General features: G+C 44.7%; 1 protein-coding gene across 17 annotated transcripts in view; it reads right to left on the bottom strand.

The window, feature by feature from the left end:
- The window catches only part of FHOD3 (formin homology 2 domain containing 3), a 537,731-nt gene that overhangs the window by 301,017 nt on the left and 213,561 nt on the right, over positions 1-23,153 (bottom strand). For all 17 annotated transcript variants that reach the window (XM_058277150.2, XM_058277152.2, XM_058277160.2 and 14 more), the window contains exon 4: positions 1,125-1,192. In XM_058277150.2, coding sequence (XP_058133133.1) covers positions 1,125-1,192 — 68 coding nt within the window. The remainder of the gene's footprint in view (positions 1-1,124; positions 1,193-23,153) is intronic.

The raw sequence follows: 23,153 nt of genomic DNA, 5'->3' as shown, positions 1-23,153 counted from the left end.
GGAAACTCATCTCTAGAAATGTGGACACTGGGAAGGGAATGTTATCTGGAGGAAAGATGACAGTAGGACTGGATGAGTTTAAGAATGGGATGATGCAGATGAGATGAATTTGAGGCCTACCTTTTTGCCTATTCCCTCTTAGATAGGCAGAAGCATATGACAGGGACTGCCACTCTGGCTAGAACCATGACCAACAAAGCAGGTAGCTTAGAGCCCAAAATTGTATCAAAAAGGAACAATGAGTCGAGACAAACACAAACTCAATGCAATGCCATCTCCTTCTGGAATCCAACTCCTGACCCTGCCCAGGCACAGTGACCTCCTCCTCCCCCAGCTCTTTGTCTTTCTTCTCTGTGGTCTCATGTGGGTGACATCCTTGGAGCCACACTGATACCTGTCCAGTCCTCTTCACTAAGTTCCTGACTTACTCAGAGTAGAAATGGACAGAAGTCTTAGAAGAGGAGAAGACCAAGACCTGAGAGAGATGTATGGTATGCACCAGGAGGCATGGCACAGCAGCATGATTTATGATAGCTAAACACCTGAAATAAGCCAAGATGTCTGCCACAGAAGGAATGCATACACCAACTGGGGGGTTATTCATACAGTGGAATGCTCAGACCTATATCGATCATGGTCACCTCTATCCCACTCTTAAGAAGGTGCAGTGGGAAACGCACAACACCATAACATAGAGTCAGTGCAAATTAATATCCCATATTGTTGGTGAATAGATACCATTTGTATGGAAACATGCTTGTGCAGAATAGACATTAAATGTGGCACTTGTCAAGGAGGGGACCTAGAGTCAGGAGGGGGGAGAGGGTAGTTGGAAATAGGGAGCAGAACATAGGACTTCAAATATATCTGTGATATGTTTTTCTTTTGAAAAGTCTTAGGTAAATATGGGGGAAATGTTATGATTTAATGAAATCATGTTTACTTTTTATTATGCTTGAAAATTTTCACATAATAAAAATACTCTCAAATGACATTCCAACCTAACGTACATTATAATTTTATAAGATTTTTCTTTTTGTAATCAGTAACCAGTATAAACTTGTCTGTATCTAATTGTATAAGCAATGCAAAAACAGGACCCAAGGGCACTTTATTTTTTTTACCTGAAATATCTGCTTCAAGGAGAAAAGGGCCCTTCTTAAATCTCGTCCACTGGAGTTATACAGTTTTTCTGAAATAAAGAATAAAAATTACAAAATTAATTCAACTGACTCAATGAACGGTAAAAATACAAATGATATGAATGGCTGCAGAACTTCCACTGGAAAGGTGACTAAAACGGATCGATTTCTTCGAGGATACAGACCTTACCTCCCACAGGTTAAAGAACGTCTCCTCTATGAGTCTGGGCCACTATAAGAGGGAGGAGGAGGGGACACACGAGATGTAGAGAATGATGCCCAGATTGGCAGTCTCGGTGCCCAGATCTCTATTTCCAGCTATTTACTCTTCCCACTTGGTAGCCTATTAAACCCAAAAAATCAAACAGCCGGAACGGAGTTCTTCCCTCCGCCTCCACCAGCACTCCTTCCTTGTTCCAGCCTGCCCCTGCACCACCGTGCTTTCCGCACTGGAGCTCTGAAAGCAGAGGTGCCTCCCTTTTCTCAGGGAGGGGGTGCCTCCTGCACTCCCACGGGCCCAGAGCCTGGAGAGATCCAAGGGCAGCGGAGTTACCATAAGGCCTGATACTCATGGCAAGGGCCCTCTAGGCAGCAACACAGACTGAGCGCAGCCTGCGGCCTGGGTTCTCACTCTTATTCAAAAATGCATCTGGTCCTGGGCAAGGCACTGGCCTTCTCTGACTGGAGACGCAGGCAAACTCCCATTGCCACTTTGTTCTGTCACAGCTAATAACGTGCAGTTATTAGGCCAGGTGTGCTCCACAGGGACCTGCTCTCCAGATGTCACAATGCAACAGGAGAGGACAAGGTGTTTGCCTCAGCTACTAGCTGGCCAGTGGGATGGAGTTCCGAGGGGAGAGAGACGCACAGTAGGGAGGGTGCAGCTCTCCTGGTGTTTGCAGGATGCCTGGGAGTCTGGATTTTGCTCGGCTTCCCAGAGTCCACACTTGGCCCTGACCCAGGCAGCTCCCATGCTTAGGGTTGTTGGGTTTCTGACCCCTGATATCAGACCTCCCCAATGTAAATCATTTAACACAAAGGTACTGAGTCTTGACAGGGCACAGTCCTAGCACTGAGGGTTCAGGAGTGAAATCTGGAATTGTTGCACACACAGATGAAGTAATGATGCTGTCTGCATTCCAAATCTGATGTCACCACCTCCTAGCTGTGTGACCCTGGCAAAGCACTTTCTTTTTCTAAGCTTTGGGCTCCCAATCTATGTGGAATTTCTTATAGACAGCATATAGCTGGATCTTGCTTTAATCCAACCTGACCATTTGTCTTCAGTTGGTATGCAATTGCTATATTTTCAACCTCTAGGACAACACCACTGATCCCTTGGTGGCATTAGAGCAGACCACCTCTGGGAGGCTCTGATGGGGCCTCTCACCTTTTGATAAGAAACATCCTTATACAAACGCAAAAGGTATCTTTGAGAAGTGCCAAAAACAACAACTGCAACAACAATAACAACAAAAACTTCTCCACTCCTTTTATTGATAACTGCCTTTCAATTAAAACAAACTAAAATTTCTATTTGGGACAGGGCACTTTCCATTACCATTGTCTTTAATTTTCAAAGAAAAAAATATCCGTACAGGCATTCATTGTATTTGCTTAAATAATTGTCTGTTCCAAACACAGCTGAGAATAATTCTTTTGAGCAAGAAAATGATCACTACAGACTTCTGAGAGAGATTCACAAGCTTTATTGTTTTAATATTAAGGCTCAAATATCAATTATCCTGTTTAAGAACATTACATATTTTTGGTGAAAAGTCATTGAACACACTAATTTTTTCCTCATATGCTATAAACTACTAGGTGAGGTCTATATCAGAAATCTTACCATCTGGCCATCTGTTAAATTGTAACTTATTTTTACTCTTCATGCAAATAACTGGCCATGACGTTTCACTTTCATGGACAAAGATACCCTCTCCTAAAGTACTAAATATCTTTTTCTGTACAATCAACATTTTAACAAATATCATATGAGAACAAGGACTGGAGTCATCACTACAGTGGTTGAAATTTAAGTGACCAAATATTAATTCAAAGCACTGAATTTTTAAAAAGGCAATGCAACAAGATACTCTAAGAGCCAACACCATGGTGCAAAGTGAAATCACAGTGCTTAAAACTCAGAATTGCCATGCATTTTTAAAAACAGTGGTACCAAAAAGCCTCTCTGCCCAACTTGATTTGTTCTATTAAGTCTTAACATACCTTTCATGAGACACCACAGTTTATCTAGGACAGGGGTTCTTAACCAGCGGTCAATGAGCTTGACTTTAAATTCAAAAAGCCATGATTCTTCTGGGGATATGTTGGGGTGGGTGCGATATATTTATTAAATAATACACAGCATGCTACAGACTTATTAAGGGGTTTGTGGAACGAAAAAAGGTTAAGAGGCCCGGATCTAGGGGCTTAGAAAGGACGGGAGCCAAGGACGCTTGTAACTGACAAAATTTGTCATTTTATAAGAGGAGCCAGGAGACATTTCACATTAGATATCACACCCAAATCAAAGACTGCTGAAAGCCCATTGGATGAGACTCAAGAGAGGCCCCTAAGGGCCAGAGGAGAAGCCCTCCTTCGCCCAGGTCTTGGCTTCCTTGCTGCAGGGCTAGTGACACAACAGGAGGTGGAGTCTGGAGCTTTAAATTTTGGGAGACACTCTGAGTTCAAGAACAAGGGTTTCCATTTCTGTCACCTTCAGACTTCACCATATCGAAAGCCAGGCCCACCATACCTACCCCTTCACTTAGACTAGAATGTGAGGGGCCCACCTAAACTGGCTGGACAGCTTTCAAGGATATGCTTGACCTCATTTATCCATCTGTTTTCTATTGGCCTTCGATCACGCCTTCTTGAGAAGAAGCCTTGTGTCAGCAGAATTCAGGAGTGATGCTCAAATCCGGGTGGCATGGATGTACGTAAGGTTTCTGCAGGGCAGGATGACTGGTAACCCTGGTGCTCTCTTGTTCTGCCTTCAGTCACTGCAGACTGTGCCCTCTGCCTGGGTGTGTGCATGCATATCTGTGGATCTGTGACGCAAGTCAAGTGCACTTGTGACTTCAGCCTGTGAATGGTGAAGCAGAACCCAGAGGTCTTCTGATCTTCCAATTATACCCAGTATATTGTGCAGGCTGTCCTAATGGGTCCCAAGTCCCAAGAAAAGGATTCCAGATAGGCCTAACAGGGTGAAAAATCAGGCAATGCAAAAGAAAGTAAAAGTCCATGTGGAAACAGGAAGAGGGGCCTGGAGCCCCCCTAAGCCAGCAAAAGGCAGTTCTAGAGGCTTCACCTGTAGGTTATGCAAACTTCTCCCATGAGTTGGCAAAGGTTCTCCCTTCTGCTTTGTCCACCTTTGTTAAAACACATGCCAATGAGAGTGGTGAAGCCTACTAGCGAAGAGTACAGGAGAGGAGACTCTTTCTGCCACACCAGACCTCAGCTTGGGAGCTTAAAGTCATAGCAACAGGGAAGAGGTGCCCGAGTGAGTAAGAAGTGAAATGGGAGTCTTCTCCTGGTGAATATCAAATAAGCACAACAGTAATCCTCATCTGTAAAACTTTCAGGTTGGAGTCCCAAAGGACGGTCATTCCCTTGAAGCTCTGGGGGGGGTGTAAAGTGGGTCACTGGAATACAGCCCCAAGGAGTGGCTGGTAACTCATGAGAGCTCCGGCTGTGGAAGGGCCATGGAAGAGGCAGTGCTAGTTCCAGCAGCCGGGGAGAAGCTTGGGGGCTGGTGATCCAACTGTTATTTTTAAGTCAAGCACAGCTTATGCCAGGTCAGTAAATGAATAATGGGAGGTGTGCAGCTATTCTCCTACCTCCTCCCCAAATGACTCTGCCTGGGGGGCAATCACCCGTGTGGCGTTAGCCTTTGAGAAAGGGGCAATGAGGAACCTACATCTGGTGGGACAAGGAGAAGCAGGAATCAGAACATTATTTTTAAAGTCTTTCTGACTGTCAACCCACCCCTCTTCTCTCCATGTTTCTTGCCTTTTCTGAAATACGTTCCTTTGGTGGATGTAATAAATATATTACACTCTAAACTAGTTTACAATAACAAGGGAGGAGGGCAAATTAAAGGCCACTAGGGACCATTCTTGCTTTGTAATTGGGAAACTTTCCATGTCACTCACAAATATCAGTACTAGGAAAAACAGTCAAAGGTGTCCTCTGATTCTGCTTCAGAGAGCACTGAAGAGAACTTCAGTATATGGGAAAGAAAGACCAAAACATAAGAAACGAGTCACAAAACTGGAGCAAATTTACATCAGTGAAAGAACGGGGTGCAGAGGAGCCAAAATCACCTTTGGGTATCTCAAGGAATGTGGGAGTGAAAGAGACATCTAGAAGACCATGCTTTCAGGTCCACAAAGATCACTGACTTTAAGACTAATTATTATAGCACACCCTTCTCTCACCAAGTGTCAAACCCATTAACCAAATGCTCCATGGGAAAACCTGCCTCTGCTCTCCACTGGCCAGACAACTTTCCCTTTACTCTTAGGCCACTACAAAATATATCACATTTTGAGAAGAGATTTATTCTTAGGCAAAATGCCCATGGCTACATTAAAAAATCTGTTTTCACTAACTACAGAGACTCCAACTATCTTGATTTTCCAGGTGCAGCAATGAGAAGTGGGCTCCTTATTTGTCAGGCATTCAGCCATGGGACATTTACTCTTCAGCCTCACCCAAAAGACCTAGTAAAGGAAAACGACTCTGTGAAATGACAAAGGGCAGCCTCTAGAAAATCGATGGCTTAGCTTGGATTATGCCATTTTCCCTAGCCAAGAGGCATGCCGCCCATGATACTGTCAACACTGTGCAAGCAAAAGAATTCCATCCTGGAAATTCTTCCTGTGAACTCAATGTGCCCCTTGATCCACTGATGACCAGGGTATACAGCCCACTGCATCCCACAACTCTTGCTTGATCAGCACATGCTGATTTTTTAAAGAAAGAAGTGGAATGGTGAAAGATTTCTTTTTCCGTGAAAATACTGCTCGGCTAGAAATCTTATTGGCCAGTGACTTGTAAGCTTTTTGAAGTCAGAGGCTCATTTGAAAATCATATAAAAGTTCTAGACCAATGTATAGGCAGACCAAATGTTATATACAATTTCAGAGGGTTCCAGTACCTAGAGCTTTCTGTAGACCTTCACGGGATTCTGTGGACTGCGAGGTAAGAAGCACCAGCTAGTGATGCAACTAGAAAAAGACCTTGAATAAAAGGGGGAAATGGTAAAGACAAATGAGTTTATATGGATAAGAGACTTCAAAATGAGTCGGGAGGTCATCAGAGAGGTCACGCTTACCCACACCTCAGCAGGATCCCAAAGACAGCCAAAGTAGATACAACCCCAGGTACTGGTACTCCTGAGGGCTACAGAGACACCCAGGTCCTATGGTCACGGCAGATGCTCTGGAGTCTAATGCCTTGCCAGTGGGCCCTACTTTGGAATTTGTGCTGCTGGGTGTGAAGGAATTAGATTCAGATGTGACCTCTCTACACATGCCTCTTCTGTCACTTTCACTGAAACTGTGGTTGGTGCTGGGGTTGGTGAATGCTCAGAAGACTTGAATCTCTGGACTGTTCATGTGCCAGCTGGGCCCTGAAACATCTACTATCCAGCTCTTTGGACTTACCCAGGTCAGCTAACAGGGAGGTGAGGATGGTCAACCACCACACCAGGGAACCGAGAGAGTCTACAACTGCAAGCAGGAGAATCCCGTCCATCAGCTATTAGCCACCTCAGTTTAGAGGTGGAATGGACATCACCATCCCAAGGTCCTCAGGATGAAGGAATAAAATATGGATTAGAGTGGACTTACTGGTATTCTACTATAGAATTATTGTGACTCTAGCAATGGAAGAAATTGTATCATTGATGTGGAGACAGTGGCGATGGGAGTTGCTGAGGGCAGAGTGAGGGGAAAAAGGTATGATATGGGGGCATTTTCAGGACTTGGAGTTGTCCTGAATGATATTGCAGAGACAGATGCATTATATATCCTGCCATAACCCACTGAATGGAATGGGGGAGAGTGTAAACTACAATGTAAACTATAATCCATGCTTTGTAGCAGTGTTCCAAAATGTATTCACCAAATGCAATGAATGTGCCACAATGATGAAAGAAGTTGTTGATGTGGGAGGACTGGGGGGTGGGGTGGGGATGGGTTATATGGGAACCTCTTATATTTTTTAATGTACCATTTTGTGTGATCTACGTATCTTAAAAAAAAAAAAAAAAGAATCCTTGATCTAACGCAACATTTTCATTTTACAGGTAAAGAAACAAAAGTCCTGAGAGATGAAATGAGTGGCTCACATCAGAGTTGCTGGCCCCAGTGCGGAGATTAGAGGCTTGAAGGTGTGGGGGAGAGTAATTGAAAATGCTAATAGAAATTGAAAAGGGCTAATAGAAGTGGATTTGCCATATGCTCTGTCTGTACAATAAAATAAGGTAAACAACTGAGCCACTGACACTTGTTCATCACCTAACCATGGGCGCTCATGCCACCACGTCAGGTCAGAGAGAAAACACTCCCACACAAAAGCCAGGGCTTCCATGAAAACTCTGACTCATCCCTTCTTCTGGTGATGCTGGTGAGGATCAGAAGCATCAATTAGCAAGGCAGCGTGTTCAGCCTGAGGATAAGGAGGCTGATCTGAAGAGTGACAAGGTCCTGAGAGCCACTGAAGAAGACCTCATTTAAACCCAGATTCCCTTGGAGTGGAGCCACACTTTAAATACTTATAGTAACTTAATCTTATAATAATCTTTTGTTCATTGTCTGCTAAACAATTAGGGTTTACAACAGTAAATGAAGCCAGCCTTAGTCATCAAAAGAGTTTGCGGCATAACGGGGGAGGCAGACATGACCCCAAATAATGGCAGTGCCATGTGCAAAGGGCGATGGCAGCACCAAGGGGCCACAGAGGAAGGAGTGGCAAAAACCTGTGAGCCTGGGGCTGCAGAGTGGAGATTTGGAGGAGACAGCATTGGACAGACTTTGAAGGCTAGTAAAAATGAACCACAGTGAGAAGTGCTGTGCAAAAGGGGACAGGGAGGAAGAGAAGCAGCAGGTGTACACAAGAGATGGCTGCAAAAGGAAGCAGAGCAGTCGAAGAGGAGGCCACATTAGCCTGGTCAGCAGGTGTGGCAGAGTCATCAGGCTGGAAATCCAGGAGAGTATTGCCACAGGAGGGGTCACACCAGGCCAGGCTGCGGAGTGTCAACTTTCTCACAGGCAGTGATGAAGGGCTCTCAAGGGCTTTTAAGCAGGGGAGGAATCTGATGAGACAGGGCTTTATCAAGTTCACAGCCAGCATGACCAGCTGGGGCAGATGGCGTGGGAGAAGGAGTGGCTAGAAGCAGGAAACCAGGTAAGGGAACTTTTGAATGATCTGAGCAAGGGGTGATGGGTCTGGACTAGAACACAGAGGTTGGAGAGGTGGGGTTGATTTCAGAGATTCAGGAGTAAAAGACTCCCACATTTCCAACTTGGCCAGCTGGGTTTATAGGGAGGCAACTCCCTGAGAGATGGGACATTTCTTCCCTCAGGCACTGCCATTGCCTGGAAATAGGCCCTCTCCTAACATGGCAGAATGCTCTACCTGACTCTGGATGCAGATCAAGGGTAAGAAGCCTTGCTCTGGGGCCTTCGTGCTCTGGCCCCTGCCAGGAACAGCTTTTCCCTGCTTCCCCCATATCTTACTCCTTCCTGGAGAAGCCCTCTCCCAATCCCCTTCTTTGTGAATTCCTGGCATTCAGCTGCATTTTTACCCTAGGCTGCAGTGACTTTTGATGGTTTGTTCTCTATTTTAGTTGTCTTTTTTAACTCTCCAAGTCAGCCATTTATCATTAATTACTGTTTTCATAAAGTCCGTGTTTGCTCAAATATTCCCAACATGTCATGGTTCTTTTGTAATTCTACTCCCTCATCAAGGAGATGATGAGCTCCCCAATATCTAATACCTGAATAAATGATTGGTTACAGGGCCAACTTGACCACTGAGCTGGAAAGAATCCTAGAGGATCCCCTGTCATTCAGTTTCCCAACACTCATGACATCTGGCCTGATCACAGCTTTACAAGTTAGCAAAACCTAAGAACATTCTGAGTCTTACCCTTCTCCAAGGGCCCAAGCCCCCAAAGTAACAGGCCCACACTGCCCAAGGAGAGGACCTGGACACCATACCCAAAACCAAGCCCAAGGCAAGTGAGAGGACAGGAGTCCACACAGGTGGCCTCAGGCCTGGGACTCTGCATACTCTACCTTGAATCATTAGTTACTGCAATAACAAATATTAATAACCAATATTACCCTGTTCTGTGTACTCCGTACGCCAGAGCAGACCCTCTTGTTGGTTTCCCTCTAGCCCCTGGCAGTGTCTGGCATGGGGTTGGTGCTTGGTAAATATGGCCAATGGGCGGATATACATGTTCTCTACTGTTTAAGGCAAGAGATCTGTTAACCTGAATTCCTAGAAGAGGGTCCACAGGTAAGTTTCAGGTATGTCTACTGATAAGTAACCTTCTCTGCATTCTCAAACAACCGCAAGGCACAAAGAATGTTCAGGACCCTGGACCTAACTGGATGCTCCTTTGTACCCTCCAGCAGGTAATACTGACTCCTTTCTTTTTAACTTCCTTCAAATAGTCACTTGCCATTTGTATGTTCCTAAGGTTATTCCAGGCAGGGGAGGAAACAAGAGTCACAATCAGATTTTGCAAAGTTCACAGTTGTGAAGATGACCCGTCAGCAAAGAGGACAGCACAGCACTGCAAGCTCTGGGTTCAAGAGGAACACTGGGAGATGCGAGATGTAGAAGGATTCCCTTAAAGTGGCAGACAGCTTCCAAGGAGCTGAGGGTCCAATGATCAAGATGCTGCAAAAGATTCTAAATTTTGCAGTTACGTGCAAGGCACTTGCCTGACCCACCCAGCTTCACACACTTTCCAACTCGTCACCTTGGGATCCAGTCCCCAACCCAGCCTTCCTTGTCTCAGCTGATGCAGGCAGTCTGGGCAGAGGGATTTACCTCCAGTTCTGAATTTGTTTACAGGATTCCTATTTTCTCCTCTGAATTTGAAGGAGCTGGTTAGCTTCTGGGTCCAGTTAAGCATACTTTCATCTGTTCCCATCTCTGCTTTTTCTAAACTGTCTCTTCTCAGAGGCAAAAAGGCCAGAGTGAGCTGGGGCAGGCCATTAAGGAACTAAAATTCTGCTTAATACATACCCTCTTTTTTCCCAGGATCAGAGAATATTAGAGAGAGGGTGCTCAGAGACCCCCTAGTCCTCTCGCCTCCCTCTGCAGAGAAGTTAAACCCCTGGCCCAATCCCAGTGAACCCACATTCAAGTGCCAAAGGGGTCAGCACCTCAACAGGGCTGTTAAAAAGGCTGCTGACCCAGGGTAATGCCATTAGCATCTGAAAAGCAGGAAAATCATCCTGAGGCAGCCAGTGGTGTGAAAAAGCAGGTGTTGCCATTCAGCCCAGGACTCCAGCCTCTGCCTGTCTCTCCAGGTCCCTCCCACCTAGAAAGGGCTCAGCCCGGCCCTCCTGCCTTCTCCCTCTTCTCCCCTAGCCCTCTCTCTACTTTTCCTGCTTCCTTTCTTCTCTTCTTCTCTAATTAGGGATCTGGAGAACCTTAAAATATTTACTTTTTATAGCTTTTACAATTCCCTTTCTTAATTGTAAAACTAAGTTGCAATGTTTAAATAAAGGTAATCTAAAAAAGAAGTAAAGATTTCTCTTTCTGGTTCTCTTCCAGAAACGGAGAAATCTCACTACAGAGCCGGTTTTGCTAAAGGGGGCCACAGCACAATGGAGGCTCTACCCTTCTCACCCCACCAACAGGGACAAGGAGAAGGGAGGCTCCTACACCAATTACCCATTCTCTTTCAGCTCTTCCAGAAGCATCCAGAGTCCCCAGTGGCATCCACCGGAGAGCATCCCCCTTGATCAGGTGTGAGGTGCAACTTTTCTCTCAAGGGAGATAGCCTAGGAGAACAGAGCCATCCCCGTAGGAGGGGACTCAGCAGCAAAGGGCCAACGCCTTCCGCCCACCGCTCTGGCCACTGGAAGCAAACAGAAAGCTACTCACTGCTCTCACGCCAGCACAAACTGCAGCCAGGACTGACCGAGCTCGTTCTGGCTTCTGCCAAGCACCCCATTCTCTCCAGCCTCAGCTCACAGGACCTGCCACCCTCAGACACCACCCTTCTCTCTTGCCTTCCTTTTGGGGCTTTTATCTTGCCACACGGGCCCTCCCTTGCACCACCAGCAGGCAAGGTCCTTAGCTCCGCCCTGCTCTGGCCTCCTGCATGACCACCTAAATGCACATCCGCGTTACAGCAGAGATTCCTCTCTTTGCCTCAATTTTCTAGGCAGTAAAGCAAGATTAAAGAGACACATTCTGAAGTGATGTGATGAGTGCAACGTTGGCAAAGCACATGGTACACCTTAGGGGACACCAAAGTCTATTTTTCTTTCTCTCTTCAGCCCGCGGGCTTCAACGACATTTCTAAGAAATACCTAAGGCCCTCTCTGTAGAGTATCAGGAAGCCCTTTCACGGGCACCACACTCAGGCTGACAAGACCCCTCCCATTACCCAGCCAGGCCGAAGCATCTGGTGAGAAGGTCGCTGAGCTCAGACAGCCCTGCCTGGACCCTGGGGACTGGACGCCGGGTGCCTCCTCAAGGCACAATCACTCCCTTGAAGAGAGGGCCTTTTCCTTCCCCAGGTCAATGGCTTTTGACAGGGAAAATGTTCACCATCCCTGCTCTAAACACTTTGAGAAAAAGAAGCAAATGTCTATCCTTGGACAGAAGATAAGGATCATTAGTTGGGGTCAGAAGGGAACAACCTGGCATCAATCATGTCACCCAGCAAGATGGCAAAAGTCCGGAGTTCACCTGACCCACCCCATGGGGCCAGGGCTCTTCCTTTAAGTATTCTTCAAGATGCACACAGCCATTAATCTATAGTGGGTATTATATAGTGCAGAGAAAATATCAAGTTTTTAAAACAAATGCTTTGGTTGGAGTTTAGTCACTAACCAATCTATGGAGGGAAAAAACCTAGTAAAAGGTCACGTAATTTACATTTTTACAGATTTAAACCTGAACTGAAAGTGTCTACATATTAAAAAGAGAAGCTACACAGGAATTCTCCCTGACCTCCTGCCACTTTCCCTCAGTATTTATTTCCAAGCTGTGGGTCCCATCTCGAGGACTAAGCTGAGCTGCAGTTAGGAGTCACAGTGAAATTGTAAAATGACTCAAGTATAACATTTTCCATTCCTGCTGTGGTAACAACTAGGTGAGGGCAACATATTTGAGAACATAATTAGGAAACAATTTGGATGTGGCTTCACATTTACAAAGGGCTTGAATTCCAGAGAAGAGAAAAACCTAGGATTAGAAGCCTCAATGAAATCAGTATTTCCTAACCTAATACCTGATCAGTTTCCTCATGAAATCGGCTACTTGACCCATTGTAACTCTCCCATTGAATGACAGAAGTATAGAATGCCATCTTACAGAAAAGGGAGACTCAGGATTGTGCAGTTAGTCAAGGAGGTCACAGAGAATTCCTGTGCAGCTTCTCTTTCCCTGGGAAATAGCATCCCAGCATCAAAGGACACCATAGAGCCTTCTGGTTCACCTTCAAAGGAGATTTTTAGCTTCCAGTAAATTAAGTGGAAAACTGTCAGCGTGGACTGGGGTAGAGCTGCAGTGGCCCTGGCAGCACAGACCAGTAGGTGGACACCAGCTCCAGAGCCAGGGGCCCAGGCAACCCACCACTGCTCACCAATGACTTCTTTTGCATCTTTAGACAAGATGCTAATATCTCTGGACCTTTTTTTTTTTTTTTTCAGTTAAAAGAAAAATTTGACATATCACACAATTAGAATGGCTACAAATTTAAAAACTGGTCATACCAACTAACAAACATTCCAATATGTTAATAAAAACAAAGAGCATTTGGAACTCTGATACCCTGCTGCTAGGACGTAAAATGGAGCAACCACTCTGGAAAACAGTTTGGTAGCGTCCTATAAATTTAAACTTACATCTGCTGTTTGACAGAACAAGTCCACTTCTAAGCCTTCCCACAAAGAAAATGGCAGGTTAGGTACATACAAATTTATCACCACGATTCACAGCAGCTCTGGTCATAATTTTGCATTCTCACACAGGCAAAAACTACTGGAAATAATCCAAATGTCCATCAATTGATAAATAAGTAAATGAGTTGTGCTACATTCATACAATGGAACATTAATCAGCAAATAAAGCAAACTATTGATGCATGTGACACAGATGAATTTCAAATATATTGTGCTGAATGAAAGCCAGACACAAAAAGTGTACACTGTATATTATTCCATTTATAAGAAGTTATAGAAAGGATGAATCTATCACAGTGATAGAAAGCAGACTAGTGTTTGCCTGGATTAGGAGGGGGGATGAGTAACTAGGAAGGTGCATGAAGAAACTTGAGAACATTTTCTATATCTTGATTATGATGGTATACACAGTTGTCAAGAATCATTAAACTATATTTTAAACTGGATAGTTAGGGCATTATATTGGATGTAAACTATTTCTCAAGAAAAGGGTGGAGGCTGATCCTAGTTTTGGTCTATAGTTGTTTCAGTTCTAACTCTTAAAAGATTTATTTACCTTAAACAGCTTGTTTCCTTTCTACAAATGTAATCCACAATAAGAGGTTATGAAAACTGACAGAAGAATTGCTATAAAATTTCCTATGGATAGAAAGCAAAACAAAAGTCATTATTATGGACGATGAAAATCTTCCAAGAAAGTGCAGGTACACCTATAGACGGAACTGGAGGACAGAGCCCATGTGCCGGGGGTGGGAAGCAGCAACCGGCTGGGGAGCAGGTGGAGACCAAACCATCCAGGTGAAGCCATTGCCGCAATCACAGCCAGGAGAGCAGCCACTGGGAAGATGGGGAACCAGAGGAAGCTCTGCTCTGTTCACAACCAGGTGCTTGGCACAGAAAGATGAAAAAACAGGGTCACTGCTGTGAGGAGTATAGAGTCCAATAGGAGAGACAGGTCCCCCCAATAGATAGGATTAGAAAACTCAGTAAGTGGCAGAATAGGTGGGCCTGGGGCATAAAGAAGGGGGTCCTGGGAGCAGAAGACCCCCACACAAATGCTGGGAAAATGAGTGGGAGTTACTTAGGTGAAGGAAGGAGAAAGGCCTTCCATGCCAAAGAACAGAATGCAATGGGCACCAAGGAGTGAGAGAGCTGGATGGGCAGGCTTGTTTCATTTCTTGGGGTTCGACGCAGGCTGTTTCCTGGAACAGTTGTCCATTGTGCTCATGGGGGGCTGGCTGAGCAATGCTTTTCTGCCATTCATTCAACCAACACGACATCAGCCATTTTGCTCCATGCTCCATGCCAAGCTTCAGGTACACTGAGGAGTGGACCGCATCCTATGGTAATGCCATTTGTTACCAATGCAAAGCACCTCTCCACCCCCAGCCCTACCTGCCCATAAGGCCAGTTTGGAGACTGACTGCCTTTCCCTCCAGGGTGTCAGGACCACCAGCTCTACATTGGGATCCTATCATTTACCTGGCTCAGTTCAAAGAGGAAACTGGGACAGGTGCTGATTTTCAAGGAATGATGGGGAACAAGGGATTGGAGCAGCTAAAAAAAGTGCATCAGGCACAGGCTTTGGTGCACACATCAGCTCCCCAGCATGTCCCTCTTTCTCTTTCTCACTCTCTGCTCTCTCAAAGGGCTAAGCTGAGGAACCTCTGTATGTAAGAGTTATGGTCACAGGTCACCGACAGGAGCAGACGAGCACAGGGAACGCAGCTGCAAGGCCACAATGTAGTCATCAGATTCTGAGTCGGGTGGGCCTGGCACAGTGGAATTATTCCAGGCAGGGAATGCAAGTAAACCTCTGACTGGGACAGGACAATAGGTGGGGCATTTGCAAGAGATCAAGTTCTCTGTCTTGTGATGACCTACCAAGCCCCACCCCAACCTCAAATGCCCAACTCCTTCCAGTCACCCAGGACCAAGGAGTAGACCCGTTTCTTCCGGAAAGCAGATGTCTTACCAGGGATAGAAATGGGAGCAAGTGATGGAGGAGCACGAGGTTGGCTCTTTCCCCCCATGGCGTGAACCGTGTGCTCTTGGTGGCAATGCACAGCTGAGAGGAGATGGCATTTTCAGGAGGGGTGGCAGGGAGGGAGGGCTCCCAGGGTTGCCTTCAGCAGCTTCTCTCTTAGCCTCTGCCCTTCCTCCACACAGAGCAGAGCCACAGCCATGGAAAAAGTCCTCAGTAATCTTTGTGGTCCGACAGCAGGGCCCCAGCCGTCACCACACCCCTCTAGGGGCTGGAGCTTTTTTCTGCGGGGAGGGACATGGATACCCATCATTACACCATTTTAAAGCTCCCTCAAACACTGACTGCAGACAAGGTGCCATGAAGTTGAAACTGTAGCACCCAAACTGCCGCTCTGCACTGCAAGGAAGTTTTGTTCTGCTTTTCCTTGGCTGAGACTTATGAGAAGGCCTGGCTCTTATATGCTCTTTGAGGCCGAAGGTGACCTGAGTTTTAGCCTTTTTGCATCAGTTAATGCCTGTATGTAGAGAGCATTTAAACAAAGTCAGCCTTAAGTCAGGAAAGCTGAATTAAATAAGAATTTAAAGAACAACTCCTGAACATCCAGTCCAAATCGTGAACAATAGGCACATCCTATCTTTTTGGTGCAAAGCAGATAGTCAAGGTCACACATTAGTAGCAACATGTTGAAGGAACTGGGCAAGTGAACAGAAAACGGTTTAAAAAACCAGCAACAAAAGGGAAGGAAGGCAAGGAGGTTACACTACATGAGAGGAGCTCCGACCCTAAGAACTACCCATAGCTGAAACTGTCACATGCCCGCAATTTATATTAAGATGTCCCAGCTTAAATAGTTGGTGCTGCATCACCTTTAGCCTCCTCCCTTGGGCAGGTCCCTCCTTGCTTGGGTGTGCACAGGGATCACCTGGGAATCTCCTCCTATGCTTTAGACGAGTGCAGAATGGGATTCGGAAGAGCTGGGGGACAGCACGAGATTCTGTATTTCTAGCAAGTGCACAGATTGTGCCCACCTGGCTGGTGGGCAATCAGAGTGACTGACCTCGGGGCGTTGACTTAACACCTGAAGTGAGTGAAGCTGAGCCCACCCACAGCAGGGGTGGCTACTGCAGGTTCTTCTACTAGGCTATCCAGAGGGCTCATTAACCCACAGAGAGGACAGAATATTTTTAAAATGGTGACAAATATGGTATTCGAGGCATGCATCATCGAGAAAGATTGTACAGGTGACACCACCCTTTAACCACCCTTAGTAATCTCCAAGCCAGCCCTTCATCTGAAAACTGGGGTAATAGAAAACCTACCCTGCTCATGTGAAAATATTTGGTAGTGTGCTTTACCAGCATTAATGAGGACTCATTTCACATGGGAATAAAAAAACCCTACAGTCAGGGGGCATGGACTCCTCAGACACTTCCATGCTCTTCGCAGCACTCAACCATCTGAGGAACTGATCTATAGCAAACTCAGAGAAAGACAGTGGACTTGAAAAGAGTAAGGAGTGGGTGTGAACTTACAACCACTGCACCTTTCCTTCCCCATTTCAAAGAAACTGGCCAGGCTGCTTGGCACCAAGCTCCGTTCTGCCTGGGAGCATGGTTGCACAGCTATCAGCGTAGACCAGAACTGCACCTGCCTTTCCCTTGGCTCCATGGCCCTGCTGACCTGTCCTGAACCCAGAACATACCAAAAGCCCTGGGGCATTTTCAGATTCTGCTGCAAAAAAAGAATTGTTGGATGATCAGCCTCCAAACTGGAGGTCAGCTGACCTGGCAAAATCCCCAAGTCCACCAATTTCCCCACTCACAAAACAAGCCAGGCTGGGGAGCCCAGGGCTGCCTATAAAGTGAGGTTCCACCTCTCCTGCTGCTCTGTGCTTGCTCCCCTGTTTCGGGGGCATGTGTGGGTCTGGTTGGCTCAGAGAAGATTCCAACATGGCCCTTGGCTATCATTCTTATCACAGTTAAAATGTTCTAAGCCTACTGGATCTCCTACAATGCTTTGTGTTTCTTTAGTTGCTGATCTTGGAACAGAGTTGATTTACTTCAGTCCAACAAATATTTATTGGACTCCATGAGGTGTAAAAGAAAGGTAAAAAAAGAAAGAGGTTTGCCCCCAGGGAGCTTGCAAACGTGTGAAAGCAATTATTCCAACTAAAAAAAACAGGACACACTGAAAGTCTTAGGTGACTCTGCTTCAGAGTCCACAGGAGAAAGACCAAGCAGTCTCTGTCAGATGCTTCCTGCCTCTCCTGCCTACATCCTAAGCTCATCTGGCAACTAATTCCACACCCAACCCTTTCTCACCACTCGGTTACCTCCTATTCGAGCAATCATCCTTGCTGAGTCATTGCCACAGCCTCCTGCAATTCACCCTGCTTCTGCCCTTGCCCCTGTATTACTAATGTCCTCAGCCCCGTTACTCAAGCATCCCCCTCTGGGGACAGCATCCCTAGCTACCCTATTTAAAATCTCAGACATGCTCTCAAATACTCACATTTCAGAACCACTGCCCTGCTTTTTCCTCATAGCATTTATCATTACCATACGATATATTTTATTTATTTCCCTTGTTTATTGTCTTCTCCCCCACTGAAATGTCAGCCCTGCAAAAGCAGGGATTTTTGTCTGTTGGTTGCACTGCTATGTCCCCAGGACCTGAAACAGTGACTGACACATAATAGGTACCGAAAAAAATTTTGTTGAGTGAATGAAAGAATCAGTTTTTCCCCCTCCCTCTTCCGGTTACCTTTGGAATAGGGTATTTGGGGTCTGTTTCCACCCCCTTCTTTTTGATAATTTCTGAGAGCTGGGAATAACTTTCAGAATCTTTAAAACACATAAAGTGTCAGACACACCCACCTTCTGTCTAATTCCTTAAAATTCCAACCCATATCCTGGAGAAAACAATAAGCTTCCTTTGCATCAGTTCTCATTGTTCAGGATTAAGGAAACATGAATTAATCTGTGCACACTTTCAATTAGATTAATGGCTGAAGTCACAGTTTCAGAAACACCACCTCCAATTTGGTAGAGTAAGGACTCTTTTTTTAGTGAGTAGGAGGGAAAGGAATGCCTTTGCCAACCATCAGATAAAAATACATTTGCTTTTTGTGGGTTTTATTCAAAAATGTGTTTAAACTATTTCCAACATTAGTTTCTTTGTTTACTTGTCTTGGAAAGTGATAATAAAAGTCAAATTTTTATCATTTGCATTTTTTGTTTATTTTGAGGTAAGACGCTATTTCAAAACGTCAAGGTGTGATAGTGTTTGCTTGGTATCTGTCCATGGTACCAGCGGAACAGAAATGCACCCACTGTTTTCAGAACCATGTAAGAAATCTCCTTGTTGCAACTAGCTTGCATGGGGAGAGGGTGAAAGGGAAGAGGGAGAGGGAGGAGGGGAGTGGGAGGAGGGTGAATACTGCTCCCCAAAGCAGAGTTTTCTACCTTTTCCCCAGCCAACTTTCCAACTCCTTAGGGAAATTGAGCAATCTCAATAGAAGGACCACACATTAATATTCCTTTCTTTTTCATTGTCTTCTCCCAAATTCTGCAGCCCTAGGGCATGTTTTGGCTCACTGAAGAGCTCAGTCCAAGAGGAGACCATTCTAGATTATAGCTGATGGCAGAAATTCCTAGGCAATTAACTAAGAAAAGATATGCAGAGAGCAAAAACAGACTGAAAAGTATTTTCCAGCACTCTCCTTATTTCTTCAATAATATTGCTTTTCTCCTTCAGTGGAAGACAAAAGCTGGAGTTTATTTCCATCATCAGCTGGAGAATGTCTTAAAAGAAAAAAGGGGGGGGGGGGAGGGGAGGAGGCAGGAAGGAAGAATTATGCTGTTCCAAAGTAAAAAGACTCAATGCATGATACATGACCCAATGCAGCCCAAGGAAACCTCATTTGGAAATAGCTTAGGTTCTCAGAGAAGACTGAATGCTTTCCTAATCCTAAGAGGGAGGAAGGCCTCAAAACAGGAGGGGAATACTGCTGGAATCTCAACTCAAAAACAAAATCAGATTTAGTAAATGGAGGCAAATTCATAGTCTGATGAACTTAATTGAGATAATTACTAATGTCTGTTTATGCATATGAAATGGTAATTACTGCTAATATTGAGCTGGTCTATTCTATTGAGTCACATTGCCACAAAGACACAAATTAAGGACTAAATGCCGTTTGCCTGTTACAATGTGTTTTACATGTAGCATGCAGTCAGGAGAGTGAGCAAGATGGCTAAAGTTGCTCCTCACATTTTTAGAGACTTAAAGAAACTGCAAAACTCGTGAATAAAGTAAAAAAACTTTCAACAAGTTGGAAAAGGCCTTTGAATAACTAAGGCAATTTCCTTGAAGCCAGAGTCTAGTACTGCGTGTTCCTAGAAGGATGAACTGAAAGTGAGTTAGCATTCCCCCTTCTGAGTAGACATTTCCACTATCCTCAATTTCCCACTAGGGACACCAATGATGTACACTGGACGATGGACATCTCTGTGTATGTGTGCAAATGCTTCTCCACAGAATTAAATCATGTTTTCTCCACAGTCTAATGTGCTTGTGACCTGGTATTAGGACAAAGCAAATCGGAAGCAATATATGAGGTGAGGTGTGGGAGATAGGAAAAGGCTAGGGGGTGTCTAGAGCAGCACTGAGGAGGAGAAGTCATCTGGCTACTGGATCACAGACCTGTCCGAAGCTAAGAGCAAACCATTTTCCATGGGGCCACCAAGATGTCACTGTGTGGAAGCAGGCTAATTAGCAGGAAGTCAATTTGCCTAAACCCAATTTGCTGAATTGGCTCATTTCCCTTCACTACTTATAAGCTTTTAGCAATTTGATTCAATGGGATGGGTTTCACAGCTAATTTTTTCTAGTTCTGAATGATTGATTTTAAGGAATGGTTAATATGTTTCTGACCCAGGCCCCTGCAGCTATAACTGGCAGAAAGCTGTGGGAGAGGTGAGTTGCAGAAAGAGGAAACTTTTTGGCTGGAGGAATTGTAGAGGAGGGTATCAGCACCTAGCCCACCTGGGCAGTTGGCTGGCAGGGGCGGGGAGTAGGTGAAAGGGGGCAGAGTCAGTCCTATTTAGACATTTATGCATCTATTCCCTATTTCTCTGATTAGATACAATTCCTCCTAATGTAAACTTTTTCCTGATAAAGAAATAAATGTAACAGTCATTCAACATAGTCAAAAAGTTCTTGAGAATACATAGGTGAAAATAATGACTAATTTCTATCAATATATTCCAAAAATTATATATTCCTAAAATGACCTTTATGACCTGACCAACTAATCATCCCTTAAAACATTTCTATTAGGACAAATGTAAGCCAACTACAATGTAGCAAAAATCTTCAAAAGTTGTAAAGTTTATATAAAGTACCAACACAAATGGCTACGAACTTTATAAATCTTAAGGAAACAAATAAATATGAAGAGCTGAACAGTAGGCAAAAAGGAACAGAGCCCCATTGGACTGAAGCTCTAATTGGGAACTGGAGTCTATTATGATGACCCAGAAAGTGTTAGCTTATGAGAAGACTCAGTAGTCTTTGTTTAATATGCAAACAAAAAGTCATATGAGAGGAAGTATTTAATACCTGTTATTAAGATTTGTACCAAAATCCAGATAAACGTCTTTAAAATTTTGGTATTTATGGGATAACCTTCAGTTTTATTGAAAATTAATTTGTGTAGACATTCCTTTCCCATCTCTGTAAAACAGGTTGCCCACCATACCTCTAATATGTGTGAGCAACTAAATGCCATTGAAGACACTCAAGGAGTGGCCACCCAAAGGTGAGCCGCAAGAAGTGAACAGATACAGAAGAATCTAGCATGCTTATTATTGCAGCTTAATTAACTATCTGAAGTTGATAAAAGTCAGCCAAATCTGGTTTTTATACATAGAATAAGAAATATTTAGAATCCACTCTTTGATATTTCTATTTGGTGGGAAACCCAAAATACAAAATAACAAGCCCAAGTCTTAGTCTTAGAGGACTAGAGTAGCAAAGAATCTTCAATAGTTTGAAGGAGTAGAGGGAAGTGGTAAGAATTAGACTAGGGAGATCACCAGGGAAAACACAGCCAGGACTGATGGACAATGTTGTGGAGAATGGGATGAAATATAAACACAACAGAAAGCCACCAAGGAGTTTTAGGTAGAGAAGTGAGACAATCCAATGCGAGTTTTGAAAGATGACTCTGGCTATATACAATGCGGGGAACTATTTGTAGAGATCCAAGATAGTTGAAAAAGGTTGTTGAGGGAATCAGATTTGGCTCAACTGATAGAGCGTCCACCTACCACATGGTAAGTCCACAGTTCAATCCCAGGGCCTCCTGACCCATGTGGTGAGCTGGCCATGCACACTGCTGATGCACACAAAGAGTGCCATGCCACACAGGAGTGTCTCCTGTGTAGGGGAGTCCCACACACAAGGAGCACACCCTGTAAGGAGAGCCACCCCGCACGAAAGAAAGTGCAGCCTGCCCGGGAATGGTGCCACGTACACAGAGAGCTGACACAGCAAAATGACACAACAAAAAGAAACACAGATTCTGGGTGCCGCTGATATGGATAGAAGCGGTCACAGAACATACAGCTAATGGACACAGACAGCAGACAATTGTGGGGGGCGGGTAAGGAGAGAGAAATAAATAAAAAATAAATCTTTGAAAAAAAAAAAAAACAACTTTAAATATTTTCATGGACACATCAACATTAGAAGTGCCCAAGCATTGCTCACCTTCCAGAACCCTCTGTGCAAAAAACCCCCACCTGTTCACTGCCACCTAAATAGGGCTTGCATTCACCTACACCATGCTTCGTCTCCTATGATTTCCCACCTCCCTTCCCAGAGCCCTCTGTTCTTCTTTCAGTCTGTCCAAATCCTGCCCATGTTTCAAGAGCTAGGAAGTGAGTGTGTTGATCTGGAGTATCTCTATGTCTTCAGCTCTGGAATTCCGTGGTTCTTTCTCTTTCTGGACCATTCCCGTCCAGGGACTCTTCCATCTTCTCCCTCTCTTCCTGTGCCAAGATCCACACCCTGCCATGTGTGCTCATCATCTCTAAGAGCACTGTCGACTTTTCACACATTTGTACCTTTTCATTGAATTGTGAGCCATCTTTGGAGCTAGCAGGGATTTATGGCTTGGGCTTTTTGGTGCCTCCCATAATACCTGGTATCATGCCTAGTACATTTCTGGCATACACACAAGCACACAGACTGATAATATACATACATTTTGACTATTTCCATGTTACAGGGAAAAAAAAAAACCACTATCTTGGATCTCAGTTACGTCCTCTAGAAATAAATGGCTGTTAGCTTACTGAACTCTTTGGCCATTTGTGGCCCTATGATTCCATGGAAAGTGATGAATATTCAACACCCATCCTTTACTGTCTCTTTCATTTGGTTATTCCCACTTTCAACTTTCATTAACCCTTGTTTCCTGATTCATCAAGTCCAAATGCCTCCTTCCACCCAATCAGCTTCATCCGCCTCTCTACCCCAACTGATCTGACCATGCTCATGCACACACCACACTTCGGCCTCTGCCCAGCATGTCCTTTCCTTCCTTCTCCTTCATCTGGAGTACCCTTTTCCTTCTCTGCATCTCATCAAACTGCGTACCTCTAAGACCTGCCATAAAATCCATCTTCTCTTGACAACCCCAGACACCACTGCTCTTTCTCTTTGAAATCTGCAGCACATCAAATTGCATCACTCAATTTACCATTTGATTGTACCTGAATTATAGTTTTGTTGTGTGCAATTCTTGCTTCTCCAACTCATGGAAAGTGCTTTTCTGACATTCCTTCA

This window comes from Dasypus novemcinctus, chromosome 16 (assembly GCF_030445035.2).
Source record: "Dasypus novemcinctus isolate mDasNov1 chromosome 16, mDasNov1.1.hap2, whole genome shotgun sequence".
Lineage (NCBI taxonomy): Eukaryota > Metazoa > Chordata > Mammalia > Cingulata > Dasypodidae > Dasypus > Dasypus novemcinctus.
This window is presented reverse-complemented; position numbering and strand designations above follow the sequence as displayed.